Source organism: Orbicella faveolata, unplaced genomic scaffold, assembly GCF_042242905.1.
Source record: "Orbicella faveolata isolate gen_17 unplaced genomic scaffold, um_ofav_v1 contig_25, whole genome shotgun sequence".
In the NCBI taxonomy this organism is placed as follows: domain Eukaryota; kingdom Metazoa; phylum Cnidaria; class Anthozoa; order Scleractinia; family Merulinidae; genus Orbicella; species Orbicella faveolata.
Window position 1 is genome coordinate 8009314 of NW_028301553.1, and position 23231 is coordinate 8032544.

General features: G+C 44.5%; 1 protein-coding gene and 2 pseudogenes across 2 annotated transcripts in view; all 3 read right to left on the minus strand.

Moving 5' to 3' along the window:
• Window positions 1-1047: 1047 nt before the first annotated feature.
• LOC110050360 (uncharacterized) overlaps window positions 1048-23231 on the minus strand; it is a 35046-nt gene continuing 12862 nt past the window's right edge. Inside the window, exons 6-10 of one of the 2 annotated variants that reach the window (XM_089293278.1) lie at window positions 6624-8962; window positions 6101-6140; window positions 5550-5768; window positions 5037-5114; window positions 1048-4635 (exon numbers count right to left, since the gene is read on the minus strand). In XM_089293278.1, coding sequence (XP_089149404.1) covers window positions 4442-4635; window positions 5037-5114; window positions 5550-5768; window positions 6101-6140; window positions 6624-8962 — 2870 coding nt within the window. In that variant the 3' untranslated portion in view covers window positions 1048-4441. Of the gene's footprint in view, window positions 4636-4977; window positions 5115-5549; window positions 5769-6100; window positions 6141-6623; window positions 8963-23231 lie in introns of both variants that reach the window. The other variant, XM_089293279.1, reaches the window with a different exon arrangement.
• On the minus strand, window positions 15873-19239 carry LOC149108815 (uncharacterized; annotated as a pseudogene).
• LOC110044260 (uncharacterized) lies at window positions 19767-22127 on the minus strand (annotated as a pseudogene).

A 23231-nucleotide genomic window follows, 5' to 3' on the forward strand; every position in this document is an offset into this window, starting at 1 on the left:
TCCCCCACATATACCTACACAGCCTACAGCTCATTAATCCCCCACATATACCTACACAGCTTACACCTCATTAATCCCCCACATATACCTACATAGCCTACAGCTCATTAATCCCTCACATTTACCTACACAGCATGCATCTCATTAATCCCCCAAATATACCTACACAGCCTACATCTCATTGATCCCCCAGTACAGCTACACAGCTTACATCTCAATAATCCCCCACATATACCTACACAGCCTACATCTAATTAATCCCCCACACATACCTACACAGCTTACATCTAATCAATCCCCCACATATACCTACACAGCCTACAGCTCATTAATCCCCCACATATACCTACACAGCTTACACCTCATTAATCCCCCACATATACCTACATAGCCTACAGCTCATTAATCCCTCACATTTACCTACACAGCATGCATCTCATTAATCCCCCAGTACACCTACACAGCTTACATCTCAATAATCCCCCACATATACCTACACAGTGACGAGGGGGGAGCGCAATTCGCGGAATTCTTTTTTTCGCGCTTAACGGCTCGCTTCGGTTACCCGATTTCTCTTTTCCGCCCCCGCTCGATTTCTTTTCCGCCCTGCTCGCAGGCTAGTTCACTTGCCGTGCGTTCAGCCGTTCGAACGGATACCGTAAGAAACGTTTTCGCGTGAGAGGTCACATATTTGCCGATGCATTTTTGTGGTTGAATCGGCAAAGTTCTTCTTTTAACGACGCTCTTAGGGTCAAGAAAGTAAAATTAACGATGTACCTACCTCTTTTTACGTGACGCGTGATTGGTGAAAAAAAATTCCCGTGATGCGTGATTTAATAGAAAAATTCAGCTTGATGCGTGATTGGTACCCCACTTTTCACCATCCAGCATGGATGAGAACGTTATTATCCGGCATAGGCTACAACACGCGAGGTTACGAAACGAAGGATTCTTACGCCAACTGGGCTGAAATGAGATGCAGAGCTCTTATTTATACTCGCTAAGTACGGGACTGGTGCGAAAAGCTAGAAATAAAATAAACTATCAAACAGTAGAAAAATAGTATTACTTTATTACATTGTATTTCAAAATACTGTATCATACAAATTTACCGTTTGTATTGAAACATGCAAACGTTTTCGTCTCTAAATGTACACTGTAAGTAGAGACATAAACCTTATTCCAAAATGGCCGTCATTTAAGTATTCTTTTGTTTTCTTGCAAATTAGCCCTTGTTGCCTCGTTTTTAAACTCGAAATTCAAAAGAATATTTTCCCTTAAACGAGGCAACAAGGGCTAATTTGCAAGTAAACAAAAGAACACTAAAATGGCGGCCATTTTGGAATAAGGTGTATAATTGTTGTGTTCGTTCTTAATTTTAAGCCCACTACTCAGCCATCAGTAAATTCTGCAGATCTCAGATCTCAGCTATCAGTTGAAAAACATGACTTTCTCAGCTGACAGTAAACACTTTGACCAAGTCTCGGCTATCAGCGAAACTCAATTAAGACCCTCTCTGGACGCTCATACGTTTATCAAACGAGGACGCCTGGGCGCGAGGCTAACATTGACCATGCGTAAATGACTTCAGTTCATGTGAAATCAGTAATTACAAATGTAAACGTTTATACTGTCTACGAGAAAACGTCAACAGAAATACTCTCCGCTAGCTTACCTAACCTCCGTAGCACTCTTTTCCGTACGAACGACAGAGATTTTTCCTCAGTCTGGCTTCACCACACCCATCTCTGTTTTCGCAAGACAGAGACCACGACGATGTTTTTGTTTTTTCTTCGATTTTTGTTTTCGTTTTCGTTTTCGATCCAGTTTTCGCACGACCAGCAGACGAGAAACTCTTTGCGTGTACAGGAACGCTTACTGCGCAGGCTATCGTTAACGAATTTCAAAACCTTTTCAGAAAGCGTTCAGATTAACATTCGTTTCACACGATTATTGTCTTTTGTTTAAATGTAGAGGGGAGACGTTTGACACGTGTTAAGGGACGAAGCCGCTTACTTGGAGACGTAGCCTAACTAAAACAGCACGCCATTCCCACACGAAATTCGTGTTCAAAGCATTGTTTATTTTCGAGCAACTCTCTATCGAGTGTTGAGAATAATCCGGAATTGCCCTGGTTTTGCTTTGCTACGCTCTGTGATTGGTTTAAAAAGCTTGCACTGACCACCGATCTAACCAATCAGATGCAAAACCAGATCCAAAAGTAGTTTGGTCACGTGCGCTTTCCCGCGCTTGGCGCCAGTCACGTGTGCTCTACAACATGGCCCTTGATCAGTCCTGGTTAGTTTCAAGTTCCTTAGGATGCAATTACGCGGGGCATCAGTCCTCTAATATTCACTTAGACTACGAGTAGTCCCTCTTTCGCTTAGTCCGTCGTGCGTGACACGAAAGAAAACCGAGAAAAAAAAATGGCCGCGGGAAATCCTGGGGGCGAGGAGCGCGCGAAAGGAGGGACTACCGCCTATGCCCAAGAGTTTGAATTATGCGTTGCTCTCACAACGCAAAAATATGATTGGCTTATGTTAGGAGCGTTGACAACCTGTTGTCAACATTCGAGATACGTGTGACCTCTTGCAGGAATGTTTTGGAACCGGAGCAAATCGAAGCGGTACCAGAGAAAATCGAAGCGTTTGAATCGCGCTTCGTAAGCCGTGATGTTCTTGCGAATCTGCCAACAGGCTTTGGAAAGATTTAAATTTATCCAGTTTTTTTTTTTTTTTTGGCAAAGCTTTCCGCCTCCAACTCGACTGTGAGCGTGTTAGTGATTTCGCCGCTCAACAGCATCGTCCAAGTCAGCGAATATAACTTCTCTGAGCTTGGCCTTTCTGCCATCCATTTGAAAGATTGAACCGGACTTTCACTTGAAACCGGACATTCACCTGAAACTTTCCGCTGCTATCGCCAAACATTTCACCTCAGCTGGATGATCTCCTATATCAAATACATAATGTAAATTCTCGGTTGAAACTCTGCATTTGAAATTTTCGGAATAACTTTTAGATTTACACTTACAGACGGAGCGAAAATCGTTACAAGATGCCTCATTCGCCGTCTTCTTTTTAAAACGTCTTTGGCAGTTTCGCTGAACGAACACTGAACGAAAATATGCTTCTCACAGCATCTGTTTTTCCCTGGCTACTTGAAGAGTAGAGTCGAGCAATTTTATTCAGGATATCTCACGGGGTTATTGAAAACAGGCAATAATGAGAGGACGTCAAGATGAGAAATCCTACACCGAAAAATCAGTCGGCCGTGAAAGGGCAAACTCTTGGGCTTAGGCGGTAGTCCCTCCTTTCGCGCGCTCCTCGCCCCCAGGATTTCGCGCGGCCATTTTTTTCTCTCGGTTTTCTTTCGCGTCACGCACGACGGACTAAGCGAAAGAGGGACTACTCGTAGTCTAATATTCACTTGAACTAATGAAGATTCAGATCATTTACAAACGTGCGCGAGTCTACTTTAACATACATTCCCTAAAAGCATATTCAATTTGAGTAAATTTCTAACTATCAGCTATTAAAACTAGCACTGCACCGGTATTGCAGAGTTCATGGGCTCGAATCCCGTTCAAGCTTGAACTTTTTTCTCACGCTTTGATTTCACCGCTGCTTAAGCTGTGTATATAACAGCGACGATCAATCATGTCTTCATAAAACTAACGAACGAACGAAATAGTTCGTCTTGTGCGATCGCCCGGGTGAGGGTAGAATAACTAGTAAAACAGCAGATCAAAACACTTTGTTTCAATTTCTAACCTCATCCTCGAATCTCGTCATACATTATGGCTTTCCTATCCTATCGAAGCCTTTTCCAGTAAAGCTACGAATGTTTTGGTAAATCAGCAAATTGTCAAATAATTTACTCTCCATATTTATTACAAGAGGAAGTAAACTCTTGTTCATCAGTTTAAAATCTTCATTTTCATAAACGTAGCAACAGATAACGTTATTTTAATGACTTCGTGAGTTTTGTCCCTTTTAAGACTACCGTAAGCTGCCGCTTGTAAGCCCTCCCGCTTATAAGCCCCTACGGTTATAGGCATATCCATCTGTAAACAAAATGTTACTTCCGATTATAAGCCCCCCCGGATACTAGCCCCCCTCTGAAAAACGTATTTCGATCAACACTGCTTTGACTGCTTTAGCTCAATTCGAAACGGTTTTTTTATTCCGGTTATAGGCCCCCTCAGATATAAGCCCCTCCGTTTATAAGCCCATCTAAAAACCCTTACGAAGTTGTACAAGCCCAGGGCTTACAAGCGGCAGTTTACACCGGGTATTTCAGATACGTTTTAACATGTCTACTAATAGTTTTAACACATGCTTACGTTTAATTAATGTTTTTTTTTTTTTTCTTTGCTCTGCATATTTATGCATAGAGCACTCCAAGAATAAATGCGGAAACAATCTATAAATTGTTTATTCGATTACAGGAGGTCAGCTATCACAGGAAACCCACGTTCGTTTAGCAAGTCGTACAGCTCACCCACAGTTATACAGCGCTGGTTAGCAATGAAGGCGAGTGCAGCGTCAAATGGGTTCAAAGTACGGTTGTCAAGGAAACGAATCTCTCGTGGAGTCAAGCCTAATACCTCTGCAATCTCCTTCCACTCACTTCCACCTGTGAAACAGAGAGAAATATAAATAGTTTAAGAAATGCATTCTCGATATTTAATTCATTGTCGATGCTAGACTATCTACTCGATTGATAGTTGTTTTTCTTTGCGATCCTGTTTGGTAACAGTTTTACAGAAATACAAACTGCGTAGTCTTTAATAAGTTGCACAAGTCACATTCAAGAAAGATTCGAAACATGGAAGATAAACAATTTTGTTTGAACGTTCATTAGGCTTTAATTTTCAATTTTTAATGATCGCATATCTTCTTGCGGGACGAAACAAGATGTGAAATATGTTCCATCTGTAGATTCAGAATAAATGATCTTACAAGAGTTAGCTCTCACCTTGCATAACTCTTGGTCATGTTGCTATCACACACTTATTCCACGTACACAACACTCACCACTCAAGTCCATTGTAAGTTCTCTTGAGTTTAAAACAGGAATATTTCTAACATCAAGGCTTTCAGGTAGCAGAGGCCCTAGGAAAAAACAAATGTGAGGTTGGAGACGAAAAAGGAACGACGACTCTCTCCCTCCCACGTCTAGACGCGTGGCAACAGGGTCCTGATCTGCTATAAAAAACACGTGATCGAAGCTCCGATTCGCACCGCATTTCAGTGATGAATGCTACCAATACGGCTGATAGCAGAACCAAAACTGGCCAGGCAACTAATCAGTACCTTAGAAAATAAAAATGCAATTTGTCATTAAAGACTTGCAATATATTGGAACTCCCCTTCTTAGATCTAGCTCCCTTTTTTACTATTTCTCCCGTTTCTATATATCTCTCTTAAGCGCGGCCTAGTAAACCAGTAAGTAAACAAAACAACTACATTGTAATATCTAAATTTAGCCACGCCAAAAAGCGGAGCTCGTGATTACAATAAATTAACCTGGCTCAATGACAAACTCACCAGTAGTTCCAGCTGGTGTAATCTCTCTCAAATACTCGAACACATCAAGCCTGTTGGAGTCTTTAGATTTCTTTGCCAAGCAACGGATCAGTGCCTTGGTCGCAGAGTCTAGCTCTTCCAGAGACGAAGCTTGCTTCAGCTGCAGTTGAATTACAACCTCTCTGGCATCACAAGACTGTGAGTGAAGGGATTCTTGAACCTCATCAGGAAGAGCGATTTCTTTAGTTGGAAAAATAATAGAAAAATCAGGTAAAGTGTTTGAAGAGGAGAAGCGTTGTCCACCAGACTGCACAGTTTCTCCATACGATAAGACTCTACTTTTTAACGCTTCCTTTCAAAAACTAGTTGATTAAGATTTACAAAATACTTTCAAACAAAGAATTAACAACGTTTACTAGCCAGCCGCTAGTCGCGAAGTGTTACAATGAACGAAAAACGTGGTTCACATGACCCGCGTCCGGTTAAACCCGGTAAACAGATAAATGTGCCAGCTAACTTCAGTGTCTCCTGCTAGAAATAACCAAATAAACGAAAAAATATATAATTGTTACCTTCCGCCAAACTTATCCCATCGAGTTCATCAGCTTTAAGCTATAGGTTACAAAAAAGAGAACATCTTCGGTCACCATGGTATTACGCCAAAAACAATGTGAACTTTCTAATGTTCCTGGCCTAAATTTCCATTGCTCTATCTTACTCAACATTCTACAGCACAATTAAATCATTGAGCTTCATACCCAACATAGACTGTTTTACATGGCCAATGTTCATAACGATTTCATTCAAGCAAAAGTTCTTGAATGTTACCATTGGCATGTACCCACAACTACTTTATCCAGGTGTACGCCAATTCCTAATTTCATGATTATAAATAATACAAACTCTCTCTTTCCTAGAGTTTCTTGAAAACGATTACACGTTTTTTTTCTGAAAAAATAACTGTCAGTACGCCACTGGCAAAAGCGTTTTATGTTTGGCTTTATGTCCTGTGGTGTTCCTCTACTGCCATATTGTAAACGTCATTTCCCGACAACTTTACTGAAGTCGCATCCAGCGAATCTTTTCATTACTTACCTGATTCCTTTGAGGCAACAACCATGGTGCAAACTTCTCGGTCTGAAATCTCTTGTTCTGTGCAACAGCAGACTTGGAGCAAGACGGAGGCTTGACATCGATTAGCTGAGACTCAGACCAGAAGTGTAGACACTCCTCTTGCTCGCATCCTTCAGCACGATGTGTGCGACAGTAGTTAACTGAACTTCCTTGACAACAGACTGGACAGATGAAACTGACTTCATACTTCAGATTCTTTAACCAACAGAATTCCTTGCGCATGGACTCGAGTATCAATCCAAGCTGCCTACGCACTGCACGAGCACAGGTGTCGCAGCTGGCATCTGCAGACATAGAAAGCTTTGATTGTAGAATGTCTGGCAAATCATTACTTGAATTTCCTTTGTGAACAACAACTTCAATGGAAAAAGAATGGCACAAGAGCACTACAGAGCAGTTTTCGTCTTCAGACGTGTAAAATCTTGCGAAATTGTGGTGCAATTGAGGGTCCACTAGCGTCATACTTTCGTCTTCGGCCCACTGAAAGAACTGCAGCACCAGTCGGGGAAACAAGCCAGGCGGAACATGACCAGATTCAAATTTGAGAAAAAGAGAGGGTATTTGTGCCGATTTAACCAGCTCTACGATACCCTCAGGAGGATGAGACATCAACATTGATGGAACCAGGTAGTGCTTATTACATGACTCGTCAGAAGAAGGCAAAGGACAAAGCAAGCTGAACTTCTCCATGATTGCAATGAGACTCTCAGGGGTTTCTTTGCTGTCAAATAAAGGTGCCCAAACATGGTCTAATAGCTTTTCCTCCAGGATCCCTTCTTTTTCAAGCTTGCACCACAGTTTTTTAAATTCCTTCTCTTTTCCGTGATAGGGCCTAATTGTTATTACTTCCTTGAACACGTCAATCAACCACTGAGGGTCCAAGACCACCAATCTGTTTAGCTCTGGAGTGTCAGCAAAGTGAATCAAAATTCTCTGGTCATGCAGAAAATTCAGCAGGGTATGGAACTGATCATCATCAACGATATTACATACTTCTGATGCAACTTGCTTTGCACGGTCAAGAGGAATGCACTTGTGGCCATCTTCTTTCATGACTTGAAGTGCCCTCTCATATCTTAACCACTTGATTGGAATGGCTTCTTTCATCTGTGGGAGTTCCTTAGCAACGTCAAGAACTTCCTTACGCAAGCGCGCGACTTCTGGACACTCAGATTCATTGCCAGACTTGGTGTTATCCACAACAAAGACATCGTGATATAAGTGGGTTTCGTATGGTTTGGTCTGTAGAGAACCAAATACCTCATTCGCAAGTGTGGTAGAATCACCACCATCATAGGGTATGTCAGCATGAGTGCACACTAAGAATACTGGGGGAAGCCTGTCTGGCAACATTTCAGATTTGGGACCTTGTTGGTCAGCTATATCGTCAAGGGCTAAGGAAGCAACAGACGACATCCAGAACTCAAGATAATCCAAATTGGTTCTGAAATCAAAGCTGTCCTCAAATTTTGTAAACATTCCTTGCTTCATAACTGATTTGGCTCTTTCATGTGGATTTCGGCTGAGGTCATTAACTAATAGATAGATCGCTCTTGGAGTAAGAAAGAGTGGATGCGTTGCATAGTATACCGATTGTCCACCAAAATCCCACAACACTGAATATAGGTCTTCTTTGTCTTCCACCTTATCAACTTCTCGCAGCAACATTTCAATCAAAGTTGCTACATCGTCTGGTATGCCAGGTATGCTGTCAATACTGGGGTTTGGATCGCTGGATGTCTTAACATGGGACGTTTCACTAGATCGGGAGTCTTTAGAAACTTCAGACACTTTATCATCACCAAGAATAGCAGCATTAGCCACAACTGAAGTGGATGAAGCCGAAATTGAGTCATTTACGTCTCTTTTAGTGGAATCCTCGCTACTTTCATTAGGCACCACATCTGATGTGAAATCCTGAGTAAACTCTGGATCCCTTTCCTTCGACATGCTTTCTTTTTGCCTCAGATGTTGGACGGTCAATCGGGCTGCATGGTGTTCATAGGAAATAGGTGTCTCAGAATTTGTGTCTTGGTTCTTCTCCCCTGCTTTCCAAACTTCAGTTGAAACTTTGAAATGAGAAGGATCAACTTTGATCCCTACAGTGCTGTCTTCGTCAGAGTTGAACGGTTTTCCCATAAGTGAGTTCTTTAGGCTAGTCTTTCCTGAGCGGTCCTGTCCAATCAACATGATTGGCACCCTCTTGTCGAACGTCCTCCCCTCAGCAAGGGCCTTGTTGTAAGCTCCCAAAGCCAACGGTCCTCGTGCAAGAATCTCTGGAGGCACAACCATGGCGGCATCTATCCAAAAAAACCCAAAAGATCGTTCTATTATTAGATAAACAAATTTAAAAAGAAGCAGGTATGAGATCCTTTTAGAGGATTACCTTATCTCACATTTGTGAGCGTAACTTATCAAAAACGTTCTGGTTTAGATACGTTGAACGATCAGAATTTTAACGGGCGTGCTGTGCTCGATTAATAATCACCAATCCAAGTCAACTACACAACAAAATGTTTCAAGTCGAGTATTGTAAATATAATTTGCGTGGACGGTGAGCCTGTTTCCGGACACAGACCTATTTTTTTCTAGTATTTTCTTATCTTCCTTTCTCATCCTCGACTCCATATATCTCGTAATCCATTACACAAACTGTCCCACTCCTTTGAAAACTGACTTAACTCCACTGCGAAAGACTTTGAACCTAACTAACCTAGTAACTAAGAAATGAAAATTACTTGATACTAATTTTTATTTCTAAAATCGGCGATTTTGACGCCAAGTACGTCGAGTTTACTGTTAGGTAAAATATAAAGATTCTGGGCTTTTCTTTAAAATCACTAAGCATGAATACAGTATATTTCCCAGTATCCTTTGCCTCATTTTAAGGTGGCTCAAAACAGTTTCCAGTACTTATATTTGGATGGGTCGTTATAACCACTCTTTATCACTTGATGCTACAATCATGGTATTAATCTTAGAATTGAATCTGGGCGACACTGTACTCTAAATTACCTGAAACTCTTAGAATTTGTCAGTACTGCTGTTCTAACCAAATTGAGAATGAAATGCATTTCTTATTTCATTGTGACCGATACAATAATATTAGACAACAAGTCACAAATGACATCATCAAGAAATATCCAAAATTTGATTCCTTTAATAACACAGAGAAAACAATATTTCTATTTAACAATGCTGATACTTTTATTTGTATAAAACTAGGTTACTTTACATATGAAGCACTACAAATAAGAGAACTTTGTAACCCTAGAACTTAAAATGAAGAATCTTGTAACTAACTATTTTTATTTTTCTTTCTGGTTGCTGTTGTAATTTGTTTCGGTTTTTTTGTTTTTTGTTTTTTGAATTTTTATTTAGCGATTCTGCATTTAGGTAACACCATCTATATGGGAATACCAATAAATTGTTGTTGTTGTTGTTGGTTCTGCGTGTAATAACCCATGCGTATAATTATGTAATAATTGAATTTCCGTACCAGGAATTGGACGATCTTTCAAAGCCTAAAGAATTGGTTAGACAGAAATCAGCGAAAGATTACAGAACGCGCGATCGTTTGTCATTTTGAAAATACTGTCTTAGAATTGTAAAAAGTAAAATATTAAACTACTAAGCAAGTGTCCGGAAAATATCGCTAAAGTATAATTTGACAGGCATAACGCGCGATGTGTTTGTTTGCGCCAAGCAAATGAATTTCCGGTAATAAACGCGATCAAAAATTGTTTCCATTTGAACTTGTCGTTGACCTACCAGTTGAGGCAACGGTTTCATTCTGCGCGCTAGTGCCGTGAATTAAACAGAGCCGTGTAATGAATGATCTATCGATGAACTTTATATCGAAATGAATACTTCTGCCAGTTTAAAATTCTTTGACCAAAAAACGCAACGTCTGGATAATAATTTTGACAGATTATTTGGCAGGCATCTGTCGCCTGTGTTATTGGGCGGGCGTAAAGGCGAAAACTCCTTTTTTTGGCATTTTCACTCGCTAAACACAAGGCCAGTGGGGCGAATTCCTTTGGGGTGATCTGGAGCAGGGGTTATGATCCGAGATCACACTGATCATGTTAACAAAAGACAGCAAATGACCTTTGGAACGTCAGGAGATAATAAGTTGACCCATGAGAAACTTGACACTGCCTAAAGACATGACCGTAAACAAAAGGGGTTGTGTTCCAAATTACGCGTTTTGACAAGGTCAAAACCACCAAATCCTTGTCCGGATGTTCTTGGCTCACAAAATTATGACCTTCTGAATTGACAGAATGTTGACCTTTTGAATTTATTACAGAATTTTGGTCTTTTTACAATTCTACGTCCTTTAGCTCTCGTTGATCACGGTGAAGAAAACTGACAACGGTACGGCACGTGCGGCCAGATGCGTTGTGGTTCTATGGGAAATTCAAGGTAAAAGAAAAGGACGGCACAACACGAGCGGCCGGATGCGTTTTAGCTATTGATTTTTGTTCACAGAAATTAAGAAATTGCTGCCTTCGAGTTGTTAATAGGTAAAAGATGTTTGAATATTGATACAGCAAAAGCAGTGTAACTGGCAAATGGATGGTTTTACTTTCCCTCTTTTTCCTATTCTGCCACGAAACAAACATAATAATATGTTAAATGAGCTAGACCTGTCATGATATGATTTTTATTGATCACTTTACAATGTGGCTTCTCTTTTATGATACAAAAATTATATTTTATCAGTTTTCTCTGTGGCTTCCCTCTAATCTCTATACACAATGGAAAGAATTAAAAAATTGACAAATGAACCTCTTGCGAACCTATATATTAACTCGAACTTACATCGTGTATCTTAAGATTTTCTTGGACAAATGACATATCCTTGGCATGCAATGTGAACTCGACGATTATTTTATGTGCCTTGGCTGTTCTTCCTGTATCTCCTCGGCTCCACTTGGAATCTTCTAACACGTTGCTATAGAACAAGCAAAAGTAAGCACAATTAATGCCTGACATCCCTGAAGTTAATGCCTTAATTATCCCAGAACTTCAACCCTCAACTACTACAAAAATCTACAGAAAACTGAGCTTACCACGTGGCGTCCCAGACTTTGCTGTTGTCCATTAGAGATGCAAGCTGGTTTGCGACTTTGGCATTAAGAGTGGCTCTGACTTGGCCATGTTGTTTTATCTCGATACATTTTGTGTCCTTAATGTTGGATGAATTTCTCTCCAGTTTGTAAGTCTTTCCTCTGACCAGGTCTTGTCCGGAGCCATAATAACACATGCCGACGGCTCTAAAGCGTTCGCCCAGACTTGCGTTAGGCTTTTCCTTAAATCCTATCCGGAAGCAGTCAGATGTAGTCGACATTTTATGTCTCTTTGGCCCACAGTAAATTTTAACTAACCGTAACCTCGATACTTTGTCAGAAAGGACACACTGTACAAGATTTAACACAACTGATGAAAGTATCATGGAAACCAGCGCCGTGCCTTCAAAGGTCTTCAATTAATATTTATTTTTAAGATTATGTTTAATATTAACTTCGTGAACGACCCCTTTTGTGGCTGTATTTTATCTTCAATGGAGCTCGACAGTCGTATACAATTTTACGATGCTCAAATAATTATTTCTCTAAGGATAAGTATTATTCACGGAAATTATTTTTTGTTCTAACTTTATTTGTGTTTCTCAACTAGGAATGTCTGCTGTCCGGTTCCGGTATCTCATAGTAAAAATAAACTATTTCCCGCAATCTAGGTTACATTTCACGGTATAGAGCTGTATGCAAGAGTTTGCGAGATGCAAAGTAAGGCTGGCCACCTACGCAGACGTTCTTTCCTCCCAAGAAAGATTGCGTGACGAGCCAAAAGAATGCGGTCTGCGTTGGACGCTAAATAAGCGCCCGCTGTTAGTCTTTTGTTAGAGCTTCTCCGCTACAAAATCCGCGCATCAGGAGTAATTACACATACTTGGCTGTGCCTGCTCGTTAAGGCGCTAAAAAATGTCACAAAATAAGAATGCTAGCGAAGTTTAAATTTGACAGAATATGAATTCAGCGAGATATAACCAACTTGTGTGTCGTGGGAACATTTATACCACGAACATTTATACCTGGCATGTGTCAAAATCACACATCATAGAGTGGCGCAATAGCCGCAGAGCCTGAAAACAATTCGACTGATTTGCAGTGTCAATAGATTTCTTTTGTGGCACATTTACCGCCGAGATAAAAAACAACTCGGTAGCCGGACTTCTTTTATGACCGCAGGTTGTGGTCATGTTGCGTAATATAATGACTGCTGAGTATAATGGCTGATCAGGACGCGCGCGCTTTGTTTGAGTCACCAAAACAGCATGGCCATTAGTCATCGAAGGTAAGAAGGTTGACAACAAAACGACAAATCCATATTTGATGAATTCAACAGACGTCGCACACACCTTCCTATTGAAAGACTTTGGTAAGCCAATTTCAACAACGTTACGACTAAATTGAAAGGAAAGTAAGCAAAATTTAATTTACCGACAGCAAGGTAACCGTACAAATCGAAGCGGCAGTGAAGGTCCACGTCGTGTGCGGCAGGTCCACGTGTGTTCGCGCACTAAATCGACGTCGATAAAATAAGAGCGAGGTAATTTGCTTCCACCAAAATTTCCCCTAGTATAGAACCAATGCAAATATGGCGGCCTTTTAATTTTGGCTCCCAGAAGAATCATTTTTCAACAAAATTAAATTAAAGGCTATACGTTTTTCTAATGGGAAGTTACAGGACCTAGGCAGGCAAGGCCTCCAGGATAGCTTTTTCCATACAAATCTCTTAAATTTGAATGAGTCACAAATCTGCTGCCATTTAATTTACCAGAAACGCCAAACACTGAAACTTCTTAGATTGGCATGTTATTCCATACATTTTCAAGTGTCGCCATCAGCGTTTTAAGAAACTTCACCAAAGAACAGATATGAATGACGACCATTTTTGCATAAGTTCTATACACAGGACCCCCAGTATGTGCACAGGAACCACACGAAATTGCAAGCGTCGTTTCAGTTCGTCGACTAGTAGAGAGGGTGATTGGGGGTATAGATCACGTTTCACGGAAAATGAAAACGCCATTCCACAATTCAAGAAAACTGATATAATATTGGGATTTGACGCTTCACGGAAAATAAAAAAGAACGTTTTGGAAAATCACGGTTCACGACTACTAGAAAAAATCCAGTGTACGTATAAATTATATCTCACTTTATTAAGATGTTCCATTTCACAGGATTAAATGGCTCTGTCGATGTTTACGATAACGCAGACGGACCTTGCCACAAGACTCTGACAAAGTTTGTTCAGTCGAATGTACCCATGACTCTTGCCTCCAAAGGACTATTGGTGAACACTTAGAAACGGTCCACCTGGGTCTAAAGCTCTCTGTGTGTTGCTAAAAGGTTTTCTCCAATCTCTTACTCCAAATATTATTGGTTGGTTTCAGTCACAATCGCTTCATTTATGAGCAACTAACGATTGCTTTTCCTGCGAACCCTTGCGGCTTCTGTCGTGAGTCTTTTGCGGTGATCGCCTCACTGAAACAAACAATTGACGACTGCTTTTGCTGCAAATCCTTGCGGCTTCTGTCGTGAGTCTTTTGCGGCGATCGCCTGACGAACAATTGACGATTGCTTTTGCTGCGGATCCTTGCGGCTTCTTTCGTCAGTCTTTTGCGGTGATCGCCTGACGAAATATTGATGGTTGCTTTTGTTCCGAATCCTTGCGGCTTCTCTCGTGAGCGTTTTCGGTGATCGCCTCACTGTAACGAACAATTCACGACTGCTTTTGCTGCAAATCCTTGCGGCTTCTGTCGTGAGTCTTTCGCGGTGATCGCCTCACTGTAACGAACAATTGACCACTGCTTTTGCTGCGAATCCTTGGGGCTTCTGTCGTGAGCCTTTTGCGGTGCTCGCCTCACTGTAACAAACAATTGACGACTGCTTTTGCTGCGAACCCTTGCGGCTTCTGTCGTGAGTCTTTTGCGGTGATCGCCTGACGAACAATTGACGATTGCTTTTGCTGCGAATCCTTGCGGCTTCTGTCGTGAGCCTTTTGCGGTGCTCGCCTCACTGTAACAAACAATTGACGACTGCTTTTGCTGCGAACCCTTGCGGCTTCTGTCGTGAGTCTTTTGCGGTGATCGCCTGCCGAACAATTGACGATTGCTTTTGCTGCGAATCCTTGCGGCTTCTGTCGTGAGTCTTTTGCGGTGATCGCCTCACTGTAACGAACAATTGACGACTGCTTTTGCTGCGAACCCTTGCGGCTTCTGTCGTGAGTCTTTTGCGGTGATCGCCTGACGACATATTGACCGTTGCTTTTGCTGCGAATCCTTGCGGCTTCTGTCGTGAGTCTTTTGCGGTGATCGCCTCACTGTAACGAACAATTGACGACTGCTTTGCTTCGAATCCTTGCGGCTTCTGTCGTGAGCCTTTAGCGGTGATCGCCTCACTGTAACGAACAATTGACGACTGCTTTTGCTGCGAATCTTTGCGGCTTCTGTCGTGAGCCTTTAGCGGTGATCGCCTCACTGTAACGAACAGGTGACGACTGCTTTTGCTGCGAATGCTTGCGGCTTCTGTCGTGAGCCTTTAGCGGTGATCGCCTCACTGTAACGAACAATTGACGACTGCTTTTGCTGCGAATCCTTGCGGCTTCTGTCGTGAGTCTTTTGCGGTGATCGCCTCACTGTAACGAACAATTGACGACTGCTTTTGCTGCGAATCCTTGCGGCTTCTGTCGTGAGTCTTTTGCGGTAATCGCCTGACGAACACTTGAAAATTGCTTTTGCTGCGGATCCTTGCGGCTTCTGTCGTGAGTCTTTTGCGGTGATCCCCTCACTGTAACGAACAATTGACGACTGCTTTTGCTGCGAATCCTTCCGGCTTCTGTCGTGAGTCTTTTGCGGAGATCGCCCCACTGTAACGAACAATTGACGACTGCTTTTGCTGCGAATCCTTGCGGCTTCTGTTCTGAGTCTTTTGCGGTCATCGCCTGACCAACAATTGACGATTGCTTTTGCTGCGGATCCTTGCGGCTTCTGTCGTGACTCTTTTGCGGTGATCGCCTACCGAACAATTGACGACTGCTTTTCCTGCGAATCCTTGCGGCTTCTGTCCTGAGTCTTTTGCGGTGATCGCCTGACGAACAATTGACGATTGCTTTTGCTGCGGATCCTTGCACCTTCTATCTTGAGTCTTTTGCGGTGATCGCCTGACGAACAATTGACGATTGCTGTTGCTGCGGATCCTTGCGCCTTCTATCTTGAGTCCTTTGCGGTGATCGCCTGACGAAATATTGACGGTTGTTTTGCTGCGAATCCTTGCGGCTTCTGTCGTGAGCCTTTTGCGGTAATCGCCTTATTGTAACAAACAATTGACGACTGCTTTTCCTGCGAATCCTTGCAGCTTCTGTCGTGAGTCTTTTGCGGTGATAGCCTGACCAACAATTGACGATTGCTTTTGCTGCGGATCCTTGCGGCTTCTGTCGTGAGTCTTTTCCGGTGATCGCCTACCGAACAATTGACGACTGCTTTTGCTGCGAATCCTTGCGGCTTCTGTCCTGAGTCTTTTGCGGTGATCGCCTGACCAACAATTGACCATTGCTTTTGCTGCGAATCCTTGCGGCTTCTGTCGTGAGTCTTTTGCGGTGATCGCCTACCGAACAATTCACGACTGCTTTTGCTGCGAATCCTTGCGGCTTCTGTCGTGAGTCTTTTGCGGTGATCGCCTCACGAACAATTCCCGATTGCTTTTGCTGCGGATCCTTGCGGCTTCTGTCGTGAGTCTTTTGCGGTGATCGCCTTAAGAACAATTGACCATTGCTTTTGCTGCGGATCCTTGCGCCTTCCGTCGTGAGTCTTTTGCGGTGATCGCCTGCCGAACAGTTGACGATTGCTTTTGCTGCGGATCCTTGCGACTTTTATCTTGAGTCTTTTGCGGTGATCGCCTGACGACATATTGACGGTTGCTTTTGCTGCGAATCCTTGCGGCTTCTGTCGTGAGACTTATGCGGTAATCACCTTACTGTAACAAACAATTGACGACTGCTTTTCCTGCGAATCCTTGCAGCTTCTGTCGTGAGTCTTTTGCGGTGATCGCCTGACCAACAATTGACGATTGCTTTTGCTGCGGATCCTTGCGGCTTCTGTCGTGAGTCTTTTCCGGTGATCGCCTGACGAAATATTCACGGTTGCTTTTGCTGCGAATCCTTGCGGCTTCTGTCGTGAGCCTTTTGCGGTGATCGCCTGACGAACAATTGACGATTGCTTTTCCTGCGGATCCTTGCGCCTTCTACTTGAGTCTTTTGCGTTGATCGCCTGACGAAATATTGACGGTTGCTTTTGCTGCGAATCCTTGCGGCTTCTGTCGTGAGCCTTTTGCGGTAATCGCCTTACTGTAACAAACAATTCACGAGTGCTTTTGCTGCGAATCCTTGCGGCTTCTCTCGTGAGTCTTTTGCGGTGATCGCCTGACGAAAAATTGACGATTGCTTTTGCTGCGGATTCTTCCGGCTTTTGTCGTGAGTCTTTTGCGGTGATCGCCTGACGAAATATTGACGGTTCCTTTTGCTGCGAATCCTTGCGGCTTCTGTCGTGAGCCTTTTGCGGTAATCGCCTTACTGTAACGAACAATTGACGACTGATTTTGCTGCGAATCCTTGCGGCTTCTGTCGTGAGTCTTTTGCGGTGATCCCCTGACAAACAATTGACGATTGCTTTCGCTGCGGATCCTTGCCGCTTCTGTCGTGAGTCTTTTGCGGTGATCGCCTGACGAAATATTGACGATTGCTTTTGCTGGGAATGCTTACGGCTTCTGTCGTGAGTCTGTTGCGGTGATCGCCTTACTGTAACGAACAATTGACGACTGCTTTTGCTTCGAATCATTGCGGCTTCTCTCGTGAGTCTTTTGCGGTGATCGCCTGACGAACAATTGACGATTCCTTTTGCTGCGGATCCTTGCGGCTTTTGTCGTGAGCCTTTTGCGGTGATCGCCTGACGAAATATTGACGGTTGCTTTTTCTGAGAATCCTTGCGGCTTCTGTCGTTAATCTTTTGGGGTGATCGCCTCACGAACAATTCCCGATTGCTTTTGCTGCGGATCCTTGCGGCTTCTGTCGTGAGTATTTTGCCGTGATCGCCTGACGAACAATTGACGATCACTTTTGCTGCGGATCCTTGCGGCTTCTGCCGTGAGTCTTTTGCGGTAATCGCCTAAAGAACAATTGACCATTGCTTTTGCCGCGGATCCTTGCACCTTCCGTCGTGAGTCTTTTGCGGTGATCGCCTGACGATCACTTGACGATTGCTTTTGCTGCGGATCCTTGCGCCTTCTATCTTGAGTCTTTTGCGGTGATCGCCTGACGACATATTGACGGTTGCTTTTGCTGCGAATCCTTGCGGCTTCTGTCGTGAGCCTTTTGCGGTAATCGCCTTACTGTAACAAACGATTGACGACTGCTTTTCCTGCGAATCCTTGCAGCTTCTGTCGTGAGTCTTTTGCGGTGATCGCCTGACCAACAATTGACGATTGCTTTTGCTGCGGATCCTTGCAGCTTCTGTCGTGAGTCTTTTGCTGTGATCGCCTGACGAAATATGGACGACATCTTTTGCTTCGAATCCTTGCGGCTTCTGTCGTGAATGTTTTGCGGTGATCGCCTCACTGTAACGAACAATTGGCGACTGCTTTTCCTGCGAATCCTTGCGGCTTCTGTCGTGAGTCTTTTGCCGTGATCGCGTGACGAACAATTAACGATTGCTTTTATTGCGGATCCTTGCGGCTTCTCTCGTGAATCTTTTGCGGTGATCGCCTGACGAAATATTGACGGTTGCTTTTTCTGCCGATCCTTCCCCCTTCTGTCGTGAGCCTTTTGCGGTAATCACCTCACTGTAACGAACAATTGACGACTGCTTTTCCTGCGAATCCTTGCGGCTCCTGTCGTGAGCCTTTTGCGGTGATCGCCTCACTGTAACGAAGAATTGACGACTGCTTTTGCTGCGAATCCTTGCGGCTTCTGTCGTGAGTCTTTTGCGGTGGTCGCCTGACGAACAATTGACGGTTGCTTTTGTTGCGGATCCTTGCGGCTTCTGTCGTGAGTCTTTTCCCGTGATCGCCTCACGAACACTTGACGACTGCTTTTGCTGCGAATCCTTTCGGCTTCTGTCCTGAGTCTTTTGCGGTAATCGCCTGACAAACAATTGACGATTGTTTTTGCTCCGGATCCTTGCGCCTTGTCTCCTGAGTCTTTTGCGGTGATCGTCTGACGAACAATTGACTATTCCTTTTGCTGCGGATCCTTGCGGCTTCTGTCGTGAGTCTTTTGCGGTGATCGCCCGACGAAATATTGACAGTTGCTTTTGCTGCGGATCCTTACGCCTTCTGTCGTGCACCTTTCGCGGTGATCGCCTCACTGTAACGAACAATTGACCACTGCTTCTGTTGCGAATCCTTGCGCCTTCTGTCTTGAGTCTTTTTCGGTGATCGCCTGACAAACAATTGAGGATTGTTTTTTCTGCGGATCCTCTCGCCTTCTCTCCTGAGTCTTTTGCGGTCATCGCCTGACGAACAATTGACGACTGCTTTTGCTGCCGATCCCTGCGGCTTCTGTCGTGAGTCTTTTGCGGTGATCGCCTGACGAAATATGGACGGTTGCTTTTGCTGCCGATCCTTGCGCCTTCAGTCGTGAGCCTTTTGCGGTGATAACCTCACTGTAACGAACAATTGACGACTGCTTTTGCTGCGAATCCTTGGGGCTTCTGTCGTGAGGCTTTTGCGGTGATCGCCTGACGAAATATGGACGGTTGCTTTTGCTGCCGATCCTTGCGCCTTCAGTCGTGAGCCTTTTGCGGTGATAACCTCACTGTAACGAACAATTGACGACTGCTTTTGCTGCGAATCCTTGGGGCTTCTGTCGTGAGGCTTTTGCGGTGATCGCCTCACGAACAATTGACGATTGCTTTTGCTGCGGATCCTTGCGGCTTTTCCCGTGAGTCTTTTCCGGTGATCGCCCTACGAAATATTGACAGTTACTTTTGCTGCGCATCCTTGCGGCTTCTCTCGTGAGCCTTTTGCGGTGATCGCCTCACTGTAACGAACAATTGACGACTGCTTTTGCTGCGAATACTTGCGGCTTCTGTCGTGAGTCTTTTGCGGTGATCGCCTGACGAACAATTGACGATATCTTTTGCTGCGAATCCTTGCGGCTTCTGTCGTGAGTCTTTTGCGGTGAATGCCTGAGAAATATTGACGGTTGCTTTTGCTGCGAATCCTTGCGGCTTCTGTGGTGAGCCTTTTGCGGTGACCGCCTCACTGTAACGAACAATTGACCACTGCTTTCGCTGATAATCCTTGCGGCTTCTGTCGTGAGTCTTTTGCGGTGATCGCCTCACTATAACGAACAATTGACCACTGCTTTTGCTGCGAATTTTTTCGGCTTCTGTCGTCAGTCTTTTTCCGTGATGGCCTAACTGTAACAAACAATTCACGACTGCTTTTGCTGCGAATCCTTGGGGCTTCTATCGTGAGTCTTTTGCGGTAATCGCCTGACGAACAATTGACGATTGCTTTTGCTGCGAATCCTTGGGGCTTCTGTCGTGAGTCTTTTGCGGTGATCGCCTGACGAACAATTGACGATTGCTTTTTCTGCGGATCCTTGCGGCTTCTGTCGTGAGTCTTTTCCGGTGATCGCCTGACGAAATATTGACGGTTCCTTTTGCTGCGAATCCTTGTGGCTTCTGTCGTGAGCCTTTTGCAGTGATCGCCTGACGAACAATTCACGATTGCTTTTGCTGCGGATCGTTGCGGCTTCTGTCGTGAGTCTTTTGGGGTGATCGCCTGACGAACCATTGACGGTTGCTTCTGCTGCGAATCCTCGGCTTCCGTCGTGAGCCTTTTGCTGTGATCGCCTCACTATAACGAACAATTGACGACTGCTTTTGCTGCGAATCCTTGCGGCTTCGGTCGTGAGTCTTTTGCGGTGATCGCCTCACTGTAACGAACAATTGACGACTGCTTTTGCTGCGAATCCTTGCGGCTTCTGTCGTGAATCTTTTGCGGTGATCGTCTCACGAACAATTGACGATTGCTTTTGCTGCGGATCCTTGCGGCTTCTCTCGTGAGTATTTTGCGGTGATCGCCTCACTGTAACGAACAATTGACGACTGCTTTTGCTGCGAATCCTTGCGGCTTCTGTCGTGAGTCTTTTGCGGTGACCGCCTCACTGTAACGAACAATTGACGACTACTTTTGCTGCGAATCTTTGCGGCTTCTGTCGTGAGCCTTTTGCTGTTATCGCCTTACTGTAACTAACAATTGACGACTGCTTTTGCTGCGAATCCATGCGGCTTCTGTCGCGAGTATTTTGGGGCGATCGCCTGACGAACAATTGACGATTGCTTTTGCTGCGAATCCTTGCGGCTTCTGTCGTGAGTCTTTTGCGGCGATCGCCTGACGAACAATTGACGATTTCTTTTGCTTCGAATCGTTGCAGCTTCTGTCGTGTGTCTTTTGCGGTGATCGCCTGACGAACAATTGACGATTGCTTTTCCTATGGATCCTTGCGGCTTCTGTCCTGAGTCTTTTCCGGTGATCGCCTGACGAAATATTGACGGTTGCTTTTGCTGCGAATCCTTCTGGCTTCTATCGTGAGTCTTTTGCGGTGATCGCCTCACGGTAACGAACAATTGACGACTGCTTTTGCTGCGAATCCCTACGGCTTCTGTCGTGAGCCTTTTGCGGTGATCACCTTACGAACAATTGCCGATTGCTTTTGCTGCGGATCCTTGCGGCTTCTCTCGTGAGTCTTTTGCGGTGATCGCGTGACGAAATATTGACCGTTGCTTTTGGTGCGAATCCTTGCGGCTTCTGACGTGAGCCTTTTGCTGTGATCGCCTCACTGAAACGAACAATTGACGACTGCTTTTTCTGCGAATCTTTGCGGCTTCTGTCGTGAGTCCTTTGCGGTAATCGCCTGACGAACAATTGAGGATTGCTTTTTATGCGGATCCTTGCGGCTTCTGTCGTGAGTCTTTTGCGGTGATCGCCTCACTGTAACGAACAATTGACGACTGCTTTTGCTGCGAATCCTTGCGGCTTCTGTCGTAAGTCTTTTGCGGTAATCGCCTGACGAACAATTGACGATTGCCTTTGCTGCGGATCCTTGCGGCTTCTGTCGTGAGTCTTTTGCGGTGATCGCCTCACTGTAACGAACAATTGACGACTGCTTTTGCTGGGAATCCTTGCGGCTTCTGTCGTGAGTCTTTTGCGGTGATCGCCTGACGAACAATTGACGATTGCCTTTGCTGCGGATCCTTGCGGCTTCTGTCGTGAGTCTTTTGCGTTGATCGCCTGACGAAATATTGACGGTTTCTTTGGTAGCGAATCCTTGCGGCTTCTGTCGTGAGCCTTTTGCGGTGACCGCCTCACTGTAGCGAACAGTTGACGACTGCTATTGCTGCGACTCCTTGCGGCTTCTGTCGTGCGTCTTTTACGGTGATCGCCTCACTGTAACGAACAATTGGCGACTGCTTTTGCCGCGAATCCTTGCGGCTTCTCTCGTGAGTCTTTTGCGGTGATCGCCTGATGAACAATTGACGATTGCTTTTGCTGCGGATCCTTGCGGTGATCGCCTCACTGAAACGAACAATTGACGATTGCCTTTTCTGCGGATCCTTGCGGCTTCTGTCGTGAGTATTTTGCGGTGATCGCCTCACTGTAACGAACAATTGACGACTTCTTTGCTTCGAATCCTTGCGGCTTCTATCGTGAGCCTTTAGCGGTGATCGCCTCACTGTAACGAACAATTGACGACTGCTTTTGCTGCGAATCTTTGCGGCTTCTGTCGTGAGCCTTTTGCGGTGATCGCCTCACTGTAACAAACAATTGACGACTGCTTTTGCTGCGAATCCTTGCGGCTTCTGTCGTGAGTCTTTTACGGTGATCGCCTCACTGTAACGAACAATTGACGACTGCTTTTGCTGCGAATCCTTGCGGCTTCTGTCGCGAGTCTTTTGCGGTGATCGCCTGACGAACAATTGACGTTTGCTTTGGCTGCGGATCCTTCCGGCTTCTGTCGTGAGTATTTTGCGGTGATCGCCTCACTGTAACGAACAATTGACGACCGCTTTTGCTGCGAATCCTTGCGGCTTCTGTCGTGAGTCTTTTGCAGTGATCGCCTGACGAACAATTGACGATTGCTTTTGCTGCGGATCCTTGCGGCTTCTGTCGTGAGTCTTTTGCGGTGATCGCCTGACGAAATATTGACGGTTCCTTTGGCTGCGAATCCTTGCGGCTTATGTCGTGAGCCTTTTGCGGTGACCGCCTCACTGTAGCGAACAATTGACGACTGCTTTTGCTGCGACTCCTTGCGGCTTCTGTCGTGCGTCTTTTACGGTGATCGCCTCACTGTAACGAACAATTGGCGACTGCTTTTGCTGCGAATCCTTGCGGCTCCCCTCGTGAGTCTTTTGCGGTGATCGCCTGACGAACAATTGACGATTGCTTTTGCTGCAGATCCTTGCGGCTTCTGTCGTGACTCTTTTGCGGTGAT